General features: G+C 36.9%; 1 protein-coding gene across 2 annotated transcripts in view; it reads right to left on the bottom strand.

Moving 5' to 3' along the window:
* Window positions 1-3572: 3572 nt before the first annotated feature.
* The window catches only part of LOC149416919 (uncharacterized), a 45042-nt gene continuing 35914 nt past the window's right edge, over window positions 3573-12700 (bottom strand). The window contains exons 7-11 of one of the 2 annotated variants that reach the window (XM_089641060.1): window positions 10490-10697; window positions 9793-9946; window positions 8774-8905; window positions 7702-8010; window positions 3573-6262 (exon numbers count right to left, since the gene is read on the bottom strand). In XM_089641060.1, coding sequence (XP_089497186.1) covers window positions 5978-6262; window positions 7702-8010; window positions 8774-8905; window positions 9793-9946; window positions 10490-10697 — 1088 coding nt within the window. In that variant the 3' untranslated portion in view covers window positions 3573-5977. The remainder of the gene's footprint in view (window positions 6263-7701; window positions 8011-8773; window positions 8906-9792; window positions 9947-10489; window positions 10698-12700) is intronic. The other variant, XM_089641061.1, reaches the window with a different exon arrangement.

Here is a 12700-nt window from a genome sequence, read left to right as displayed (position 1 = left end):
TATTGATTCGCTGATCAAGACTCCATACTCCCTTTATTCCTGAATCTGCAAAGTGTTTTAAAACCCATTCCTCTTTATTTATTTAAAACGATTATCACAAAATATTTGTGTTAAATGTGTATGTAACTTCCTACCTAAACACTATCTTGAATTTGGGCAGTGAGTATGACCTCACGTACAACGATGTCAAACTTTTATCACCCGTTATCCCTGCGTAATTAAATACCGGTAATGCAATACTTAATTATTGTCAAAAATTACTTTTTAAATGTCGGTACTGACAACTTTTATCTGGTAAATTGACAATACTGTATTTATATATCCCCGAGATAATATAATCTAACAGTTAAAAAATAACATTTATCCCGTTTGATAGCAGGTGAAGAGTTCATATTTAACTGCAAAATTAAATAAGAATGCACAAATTAAATAAGATTTAATCTTAATTTTAAATAATTTTTTTTAATCAGTAAAATAGAAATCTTTCCTCATAAATGATGGTCTCCCTAAACAACCAAATTTATTATAATAATACATACTAGATACTAGCTGACGTGTACGCGGAATTGCTTGGAGACTTTTCTCTACTTTCTATAAATATAATATGCATGTATTATATATATGTATTATCCTTCCGGAAGAAATTCTCTAAATGATGGTGAAAAACCTAACAAAAGTCGTTGCATTGTTTAGAGCGCACAAACAGACAGACGCGGATAGGGACTTTGTTTTTGTTTTATACTATTTAGAGATTTCTGTTTTTGATACTGACACTTCTTGGTGGAATTTCATTAAAATGGTAAATTGAAACAATTTTAAACTTTTTTTCACTTATTAGTTTTAGACCGTTAACGGTTCAGCTATTGCCATCTTCAGATTTGTACAACTGTTTTTTAAACTATGGTTTATACCATAGAGGAATAATATGTTAGTTATAAATTAGTTGAGGATAATATTTAATTCTGAATTCGACAAAAATGACATAAAATAATTAGGTCCCAATGGCCGAGTTACAGGCGTTGTCCCGGTAAGACAAAGATCCTGGGTTCAACTCCCAGTTTAGACTTACCTTTTTATATTTCTGTGTCTTGTTCTGTTTCATGTCTCGTTTAGGTTTATTACTATTACCTTCTTCTTCAATTGAATCTTTTTAGTTAGAATGCGTTTTCTAGTTATACCGCTTTTAACGGAAACATTAATACATACATTCAGTATAAAAAAGTTTTAACTGGAGAAAACGCTTTAATAATCTAGTTTTAACTAGTAAGAACGCGTTATAACTAAAAATAGGTTTTCACTGTAAGAAATATGAACCATAGTTTAAGGAATAATTTTACCACTCTGAAGATGGGCTATATTAAACTGAAACCGGTAATGGTAAAAAAATAAATTAAGTGATAATAGATTAAAAATATTTTATTACAAGATAATACTACAGTGGTGCCTCACACAACGAACGCCTCGCACAGCGAATGCTGCACACAACGAACTTCCTTTTCGTTCATTTCACGATTCATACAACGAACTTCGCTTCACACAACGAACTTCGCTTCACACAACGAAGTCGCCCGATCTTCTACGATCACTGCCGATTAATTGCATCCTCCCGCGCAGGCAGTCGTTAGACTCGTTAGTCACTGCGTAGTACGCTTAACTTACGCACGTATCGCAGCAATCGTTCTTCATTACGAATTAAATCGCACACGTATCACGGCAGTCGTCCTTTTAAGATAAACTCAACATTTTTTTTATATGATGGGTTCTAAAAAAAGCAGGAAGGTGATTTCTCTTTTGCGCACCATCGGCGGAAAATGGATGAAGATGTGCAAGATTCGATTATTTCTTAAAATTAAAAAATGTGTGTTTTTTTCATTATGTTTTTAGATGTATCTAAATAAAAATAATAACAAAAAATTTATCTTTTTTTTATGTCATCTTACCATATTTTATGCTACAGAACGAATTATTTTTTTTAACATGTATTGTTATGGGAAAACGCGTTTCACATAACGAACTTTTCGCATAACGAACTTGCTCCTGGAACGAATTAAGTTCGTTGTGTGAGGCACCACTGTATTTTCTTTCCAGCTGTTTTTTTTTGAAAATAATATGGTATGGCCAAAAGTATTAATGCGTTTTGAAGGATGAAGCATTTTGAGCGGAAGATACTCTCAGTATCGCCCTGTTGAAAGACCAGCATTCAGAATTGAAACGCTGCTAAATGGCTTTAGCTATGTTTGGTGACCAGATCTGAATAGCTTGGTACTTCCCAACCTTCCCTACTCTCGTCAGCCTCACAGCGTACCCCAATTGGGGTTGCAATAGTCCCACTGGGTCTGGAGAATTACAATATAGTCTAATGCAGTATTCACGTATGGATGGCATGGATACAAATTTGTAAACACAGTTTTGTGTTTTAAGTTTAGTTATGTCCGCTTTTCTATTGTTTCCTCTGTGTTCACACTCCTACCAGACATACATTATAGTGGTTTGTTTGGCATTTGAATCGATGAATAATGAAGGTGTTAGTACTCTCATCCTCACCTGTGTCATCAATATGCCTTTGAATGAAGTTTTATTGTAGTTTGAACGTATTCACGTTTAACGGATGTGAAGTCAAATGTTTAATCCATTTAATTTCATTGTGTCAATAGTATACACTTAATGAACTCCTTAGTTAAACAAAGTAGAGCCATTAATGCTAAGTGTGAAGCCTAATGCTAAGATAGAATGCTAATTGTATTTATTAAGTGTATTATATCTGACGGAGTTCACATTTTTTATACTGAAAGAATTGTTGCCAATTTCTGGAAGTATTTTTATAAATATTAATTCCACATAGGAGGCTCTGAGGTTTCCCCTATGCGGTACGGTATGCCAATATATCGGTATGACACTTTATGCCTCTCGAGTGCGACATGCCTAGGGAATGCAATCCCGCAAGAAAATGTCAATCCAGGTATTTGCGGGACTGAACAGTCTTAGTCCCGCTGGATCCAGGTATTTGCGGGACTGAACAGTCTTAGTCCCGCTGGATCCAGGTATTTGCGGGACTGAACAGTCTTAGTCCCGCTGGATCCAGGTATTTGCGGGACTGAACAGTCTTAGTCCCGCTGGATCCAGGTATTTGCGGGACTGAACAGTCTTAGTCCCGCTGGATCCAGGTATTTGCGGGACTGAACAGTCTTAGTCCCGCTGGATCCAGGTATTTGCGGGACTGAACAGTCTTAGTCCCGCTGGATCCAGGTATTTGCGGGACTGAACAGTCTTAGTCCCGCTGGATCCAGGTATTTGCGGGACTGAACAGTCTTAGTCCCGCTGGATCCAGGTATTTGCGGGACTGAACAGTCTTAGTCCCGCTGGATCCAGGTATTTGCGGGACTGAACAGTCTTAGTCCCGCTGGATCCAGGTATTTGCGGGACTGAACAGTCTTAGTCCCGCTGGATCCAGGTATTTGCGGGATCCAGCAGAGTGGACTTAGATATCTAATCAATCGTATAATAAAGACCTGATACCTCGATCTACCAACCTTGTTTTTAGAGTTTTAAATTTATACCTATAATAAAACAAGTTCTTTGGGACATTTTAAATGATTTATTAATAGGTATACCTTTAGCTCTAACTAGACATAGGTAAAGTTTAAGTCATAAATTGGCAAAGAATAAGATAAGACATAAATTTACATAACATACCCGCCTCGGAACAGACTTTGTCTAGTGAGGTGGGTAAAAGAAATCTATGTACACAAATGAAAATAAAATAAACGCCCGGATTGCCGGCACTGAAACTGAACTGAAACTTAAATTTAAATAATAACGTTCACACGATAAACAATATTCTTGCACAATGAGCATCATAAGTTTAATTAAACATTATTTTGGAAATAGCTTCGTAAAAAAGTTAAAGTATTAATTGTGTCATCTGATAAACGGCTTCTGATAATGGACACAAGGTAGCCAGCAGCTGAAAAAGCTCGTTCAGCTTCCACGCTGGTTGGCACAATAGTCATTAGCGCATTGTAAGTGAATTGAAAGTCTGTAATCCCGCCAGTCCAGCGGGATCCCGCAAAATTTTCGACCGAGATTAGTCCCGCTAAATGTCTGCGGGATCTCGGTATTTCGGGATCCCGGTATACCGGGATTGCATTCCCTAGACATGCCCATTGAATATGGAATAACAGGCTTGTCGATGTACAGGCTGGGCCATAAAAAACGCCTGGCAAACTTGGTGACAGGTTGGGAACACATTTCTCTGTCACCTGCTCATTCACTATTGGAAATATTGGCAATTACTTTTCATTTAGCAAACAAAGACGTTATAGTAATCAAATCTATCTATCTATTTACATAAAGAAGAATGTCTGTGGCGGGCGGCTTGGGTTTGATTTTTATACAAATCCACAGTTTTATTCAGAGATTGATGAAATTTTTCACACTTGACCTTCAAAATAAGAGGAAGGTCACTGTCTATAACTGATTTAATAAAACTCTGTGTAAAAACTTCAGGGGACTTCAGCTTATTTTTAATGTCTTAAAAATAACAATTACTATTAGGTGCTTTATTTTTCCATGGATATAAACAAAGATTCACCGAAATCCAATTAACCAACCTAAGGGTTAAGGAAATTAAGAAGTTAAGGTACCTATGCTGTAGAAGGGAGGAAACGCAAAAGCCTGTTAAACATTCCACAGCCGAGCCACAAAAACTAATCAAACATAGACATGTCACAAGTTCTTGTGACATGTCTATCTGTACAGGTACGATTAGATTAGTTCTTAGACCCTAGTTCTTTGGTGCACCTTCGGTTGAAATACTGGTAAAACGTCTATGTTCCAAAGACTGCAATCCATTTGTTAAGATAGGGGAATCTTTCAAACGCATTGCCAGTTTCTGGTCAGAGTGCAAGGGGTTTTTCACAGGGTTTCAACTAGGGTTCCAAACCGAAAGTGGCTGCCGAACTCAACTGTGGGATGCACTTACTATTTACACAGGGTCAGCACGTATGTACATACCTACTATTTGCGCCTTTTTTCAGTAATTCATAAAACACGTTTTTGTGGGGAGATTTTTTTGTGAAAAGTTGAAATAAGAACACATGCAAATTTTTCCCAAATTTATTTTCGAGATTTTTAATGATAGTTTGTTTCCAGGCGAATTTTTGACTGTCATTTTTGGGTTTTATTAATTATTCAACGATTTTGGTATTCATAAAAAATAAATAAATTTTAACAATAGTTGCCTAAATCAATATTGAAGACAGATTAATTAACATTGTTTTTCAAAATACAATTTCATTTGAGATGCAATGAATGGTCATGGAATTATCATAGATTAAGGAAGAAAGGGTGTTATTATTGAATGTTAAAAAATCTAAATGTTGGTAACTCTATTATTACACAAATCAACAAAATGTCTTTTATTAAATTACACCAAGAAAAGTTTCACCGAACACTCTTACTTCTTTATAGAAATTTAGAGAACGGTGCGGGGTGTTAATGTTGATATGTTTATTATTCTTTAATTTCCTTAAGTCTTCACTTAAGTAACAAGACAAATTAAAATTATAAAACATAATGTGGGATAAAACATGACAACACACATAATGAATAAAAAAAAATATCTTGACAAAAGGAGTGTTGAAATATGTGAACAAAATAATGTCAAATATTAAAATACGTACCTAGACAAAATTTTATATTGTTTGTCCCATGTGTGCATAATTTTAGGCAATACATATTCAATGATTAGTTGTCGGTTATGAAGAAATTGCGCCATTGATGCAACCATTTCACTGGGATGTTTAGTGTTAATAGTAGTTAATCAGAACAAATTTGGTTTCCCACTTAAAATAAAATAAATAATAAATGCAGATAGGTCTAGGCCTCTCGTATCGCATCGCGATGCAGGAGATAAACATCTAACAAATCAACAAGATAAATACAGTATGTACACAATAACTTATTTTTCTTCGTCCACTTATTCTTCTTCGTCTTCTGTGACTTCCGCCTCGGCTGCGTCTTGGGATTCGCTGGCTTCCTCGACTTCGGGAGCGGCATCTTCGATGATTTCGGGGGTTTCCGGCTCTTCGATGGTGGGTTCGGGATCCACGACGTCCTCGGCTGCCTCCTCAGCTGCGGGGGCCTCGGCCTCCTGGGCAGCCAGCTCGGCCTCCTGCCTCTCTAGTTCAGCGAGCTCCTCCTCCTGCTTGGCGAGGGCGGCCAGTTCGGATTCTTGTCTGGCGATCTCGGCTAATTCAGCAGCCTGGAAAGAGAACAAATATGTGTAAACATAGTTTATTGCCTTCAATAATAAGTCCTACCTTGCTATTCTTTTTTCCCTTTGGTAATTAAGTTTTGTGCAAACAGCTTGACAACTATATTATTCCAAGTAATAATTAACTAACCAAGAGGGAACTCAGTATATCTCTAGGAACACACTGTACCGTGTTTCAAGCTGAGATGGAAGCCATCTTGGCCTGCGCACAGGAGAATATACGTATCGGGTACAGGAATAAGAACATAAGCATATTTTCTGCCTGGCAGCACTAATGGCACTGAGAAGTAACCGGTGCGACTCCAGACTGGTGATGGAATGCAGGACTGTTCTTACAGAACTCGCTACCATCAATAAAATAACCCTAATCTGGGTATCAGGACATAAAGGTATTGAGGGCAACGAGCGGGCTGACGAACTAGCAAGGAAAGAGGCGAAAGCACCACTTGTAGGATCCGATCCGGCCGTAGGAGTAGCAGCTTGCCACACAAAATTACATATTGATAGGTGGGTCAAATCCCAGCACTGAAAATAATGGGAGAGGGCACCTGGAATGAGACAATCCAAAGTACTCATAAAAGGACTAGACCCTAGACGAACCAAGAAACTACTCGATATGGACAGAAACTCGCTGAGGGAACTGGTAGGACTACTAACGAGACACTGCCATCTCAAGAGACACATGCAGATATTGGGAGTGGAAAACACCAATAGATGCAGGAAATGTGAAGAGGATGAAGAGACTCCAATTAACCTATGGTGCCAATATCCTGCCCTGGTGGGAACTATGCTCAGATACCTGGGGAGAGATACAGTAGAAGCCACGTACCCAATAACAACCCTGGTGAACTTTATTAAAGGGACTGGGTTGTTGTTAGATCTCACATTTTACCTTAAAGGATTAAGGTAAAATGTGAGATAGCACAATGGGCCTATGGCCTAAGTGCTCACGGGAACTATATGTAAACCATCTATGCCCTTCAAAAAAAAAAAAACTAACTAACTAATCATCACGCCATTTTCTGCAGCGATATGCAGAGAGCATGGAAAGCCATACAACTCTGTATTGGAAACATTCCCTGATTACAAATAACCTGACAATATTTGAAAATCTCCTACTACCATCATTAAAAATGGAATATTTTGCTTGAGCAATGATGGAGAACTTAGCCCACCGAGGAATTGAACCAACGACGCCTTGATGGTAACACGACGCATTAGTCAACTCAGCCACCGATCGGTCAAAAACTGTTATGCCAAATTTGATATAACTATATGCAAGTAATTATTTGATTCCATTTCTTTCTGCGTAATCCCCAACTACTTCCATTCACTTCTACTTTATATTATAATATCCTGACACTCTCCTCTCTCTCCATTCCCTCCACGCTCACATGAGTTACATGAAATTATCAGAGAATTTGTACCTGCTTTGCAATTTCAGATTCCTTGTCTTCAGCGGCCTGCTTCTCGATTTCTTCTAACCTGGCGAGTTCCTTCTGTCTTTCTTCTTCTTGGCGGGCTTCTTCTGCTTTCCTGGCTTCATCGGCCAGCTTAGCTTCCTCCGCTAATCTGGCTTCCTCGGCCTTCTTGGCTTCCTCTGCTTTCTTGGCTAACTTGGCTAACTTGGCTTCCTCCACTAGCCTGGCTTCCTCTGCGATGCGATCTTCTTCAGCCTTCTTGGCTTCCTCAATAAGTCTCGCAGCATCAGCAGCGGCCTGTTCTTCAGCATCAGCCTTGAAATGAAATGCAGTATTATAATAGACAAACATAATATGACATCTGTAGCGAGTTGATAGAGACCAGGCATGTAAAACTCACAGCACTCCACCAATTATTATTATTGCACTAGAGATTTCATTTCCAAAATGGGCATCACAATCTCTGGAAATTTTAACAACATTAATTAAATTTTTGATTGGCTTTTCAGTCGGAAAAGCTGGGAAATTAATTCCATATACAAACAAGATAATACATATTAATTTGTTGTGCGAATGATGATTTAATTTCTCCTTTTGCTGATTCTCCTCCCTTTATAGAGAAGAATTCAGATGACAACAAGAGATGTGTTCCGTTCTGCTAAAAATGTAAACAGGTAGTTTACCTACTTCTATTTATGACACAAGGCTTTACCGCTAATAGACCCATTTTAACCTCCTTCATATTAATGATGGGTGTAACAGAAACAGAGGTTACAATGGTACCGTTACATGCTGATTCATGAGAAGGAGATGATTTAACAGAGCTTTCAGCGGCAAACCATAAAACAAGTCTAAAAACTTCACCTGTGAGCATTCCTTATCCGAAAGGGTAAAACGGGTCTTAGGAAAAAACATATCCACTCACAAAGTAAAATATAATATGTACACAATATATAAAACAGGAGACCCCTCGGCACCCCAATCAACAGCATGCTATATTTTTTTCAGCAATCTTTGCAAACATGAACACGGGGCCAAGTGAGTCTTACATGCCTGATTAAGTAGGTGTTACATTTACCCCGGCTCGTAACTTTGGCTTGGTGACGATTGGCGTGGGTGCATAGGCACCCGTGTCACACACATAGGGCTGTTCTTTGCTAAGTTCCCGATTCCCACTTAACGTGACCCAATGGCTTATGAATGAATCTACCTAGAGGAAGGAAAGGTTGTTAAGGTTGGATTAATGGCTCGGCAAGATTAAAATTATACGACTCCATCAACAGTAAGTTATTGTTTTAGAGTCTGAAAATGCATGAAGCAATGTTATATATTAAGGTTTTAAGATTTAAATACTAAGGGAGGTTTGTTTTATAGAAATTATTACAATACATAAATATGGTTTATGATATATTATGGTACTCAAGATACTGTAAGATCTACCAAATTATAAATGATTTATCATAACAATAATATCGATATTTATTTTTTAAACGATAAAGTTTTTGCATCCATTTGGTGAAACACTAACATTTGGAATTTTCTGTTAGCTCACATAAATGCAATTTGGAAGTATTGCTTTTATGTGTGTTAAAGAAAAAGATGATAAGTTTTGTTAAAGATCTAATGAAACGATAAGGCATGTTACACCTTTTTCCTTGAAGTGTTTTTCATTTTTTTTTTTTTTTTTTTTTTTTTTTTTTTCTTTTTCGTAAAATATATTTGAATACAGTTTTTAACATGCTTTTTGACTACCACACTAGACACATGTCCGTATTATTTACTTGATGTCATTATAATATACACAGTGTGTGGAAACTTTTACTACAAGCAGGAAACTGGTGAATCTACATTGGTACCGTGTTCCTTTGAGCACACAGTTTTTTTTACTTTAATATAAAAGTTCTATGTAAATCAACCTCTTTATAAATCCTAATGTGATTTTTGAAGTATGTACCTACTGACGTAATAATAACGACACCAAATTTGTGTTTACATCTCGTATTGGAAACTGACATTACCGTAAGAGATACATAAATATTATGTGATACATATGAGAATATTACAAGAAGCATCGGGTATACATATAATAGATATTACCTGTCTGGCAATCTCAGCCTTTCTCTCGAGTTCGGCGGCCCTCTGTGCGGCGGCCTGGGCAGCGAGTTCCTCCTGGCGCGCCAGCTCGGCGGCACGGGTAGCCTCCTCCTTCTTCGCCAGCTCCTTCTTCTTGGCGAGCTCTTCGGCTAGAGCCCTAAAGGTGATATGTTCTTGGTTATGTGTGGGGAAGAGGACATTTTGTGTGTCAATGAACTTATACAGGGATTATTGTCACAGGCAAGGGGGCTGGTGGATTTGGAAAAGTGTATTGTTGCTTCCATTCTACTCTATTTTGGTTTTTAATGTGTATTGTTATGCACTTTGCAGACAATGATTTGAACTATACAAAGCTACACAAATGTGTGAATAAACTGAACTACAGGTGTACATGTTTTCATTTTCATAGAAAATGTATGAATGCCACAAAAAGTGCCACACTTACCCCACTATCCAATCTTCACCGGGAATGCTATGAAAAGATTAATACTACATAACATGTGATCACAAAAAAGTGTATTCTCAATTGTACACTTTTATTCAATTTGTTGGGATTTATTTTCTTTCTTCTTTTCTCCGGACATGGGCAGTATTGCACAGTTTTAGTCATTTCGGAGTGAACGCCCCCCTACTTACTGTTGTATTACTAACTAAATTGCTTAAAATAATATTAGTTTGAATAGGTTAATAAATCATGAACCTTTCTTCGAGCTGCTTGGCCTCTTCCTGCCTCTTCTTCTTCCTCTCGGCCAGGCGCTCGGCCTCGGCGGCATTGTCGATGGGAGCGGGCTCGATGGAACGGAACCTCTCCATACGCTCGGCCTTGGAGGCCTTCAGCTCCAGAGCCGGGTCCTCCAGGACGGAAGGCGCCTGGAACCTCCTGCTGGGCCTGGTTGGCAGCAGCTTCACTACATCGTGCGGCAGAAATACTACATCAACCCTTTGGCCCACATGCTCAATAAAAGGTAACTAACGAGACTATGGTATCTCAGTGAATTCTGTTTTTATACGATTTTGATGTAACACGGTCAACAAAGCCTAATGGTAATATCCATTCTTATTAGAATCCTGGCTTTTCCCTATCCCGTTCATACACTACCTTCCTGGAGTGATTTTCATATAACAGAACCTATCTCTCATTTTCCTATAGATTATGTAGGTATTGTAATTTTTACACAATTGTTTTGGAATGTGTGTCCCCCATGTAAAAACAGAATTAAATGTGCAACATATTGTCAAGTGAAAGCGATTCCGCTGTAACAGTCAAAAAATTTATAAGTCGGACAACTTTTACTGATTTGATTTGAAATTGAATCAGGTGGTAATAGAATCTTTTCGTATGATAGTGTTCTTGTGGGTGATGACAGTTATAACGGTAACGCTTTCCTGCGATTAATAATCATTATGGTGGTGTTTTTTCAGCTTCAATCCAATTACACTAATTTATCTGGCCCGAAATGTGCAACTATTAAAATCATTATTATATTTCACTGAAACCATAATATTGTCAAAGTCATCTAATTTTAATAATGGACATTGTTTAGATTCATCAAAATAATTTCAATTTAAGTAAGATATTCATGCCATGTTCATTATGCATTTCAGGTCAAATCTGTTTTACATGCGGTTTATATATTTTTTTAAATCTTTTTTATTTTGTTTTTATGTTGCTTAACAACTCTCATTTCTAAACAGTGGATAGTAAGTCAAAAAGCTAATAGAACTGTCTCCGATAGTCACTACTGGATAATTTGAGATACTTCGTGAATGCATGCTTTTGACAGGCATTTGTGAAATGTACAGAAAAGTACCTTGCATGCTGTGAAGTAAATTTTATTTGTTTCTGTCAGGTTGCAATCGCCAAGGCTTAAATGCTAACACATTTTTAGAAAAATCAAAAAGATTTGCGTAAAAGTAATTGAAAACCGCAACAAAACACAGTGCTTACAAAGTTTTTGAATATTTCTAAATAAACCAAATATGAAATTTCATCACTTACATAATAAGTTTGAAGATCTTCTTGAAATTACAGAGCCCCTTAATCCAGTGAGCTAATGTATTTGTGTTTCGTTATTTCCAGCCATATTTACACTTTATCATGCTAATACCGTGATTTCCATGGAATAACGCCTGTTTATAATGTAACCAAACAGTTTTTCTCTTTCAATTGGTTTTAGTATCATTGCATTCATATTATTTTAATGAATTTTGAGAAATGGCACCAAAATCATCTGATTTAAGAGCAGGTTTTATTATTAACTGAAAAGCAATGAAATTGTTAAAAGTACCTACTTGGAGTTTATGTGACTAACTATTAAAATGTTACTAAATGTTTACTCATGTTTACTAAATGCTTTTTTTAAAACTGCTACCCAGAAATATGTAGTAACTTTCAAAAGATGTGAAATAAAATCCATTCTGAAATAAGCACACCATTTTCACTTATTTTCTCCAATGTGCAATGCAAAATGAGACAAGCAAAATTTGCATTAAATTCTAAGGCATCACTTAGTAAAAGTGTGCTCCGGAAACTATCCCAACCATTCAATAATTATTTGTAAGTAACAATAAATTATCTTAATTAAAAGTGTATCCAGTGAACCAGTGGTGGTGAGCTAGATTGGTAACATTGAAAAATATAACATTATTTATGTTATTGTAGCTGAAAAAATATATTTTTTACAAATCAATACATTTTCAGCTACAACAACATCAATAATGTCGTATTTTTGTCAATCTTACCCCTCTAAATCACTGACTGCCACTGCGGTGAACCATCGAGGATCGATGCCGGTGAACAGAAATTATCTTATGAGAGTAGCAAGTTATGTAAGTATTCCATATTTCTAAGTGAAAATGAGAAACTGTTGTGAATTACATACAATGTATAATTATAAACAGTTTTATTCCA

The sequence above is a fragment of the Hesperophylax consimilis genome, chromosome 16 (assembly GCF_061612785.1).
Source record: "Hesperophylax consimilis isolate HC1 chromosome 16, BYU_Hcon_1.0, whole genome shotgun sequence".
Lineage (NCBI taxonomy): Eukaryota > Metazoa > Arthropoda > Insecta > Trichoptera > Limnephilidae > Hesperophylax > Hesperophylax consimilis.
Note: the sequence above shows the minus strand (reverse complement) of the source record. Positions and strands in the feature narration are given on the sequence as shown.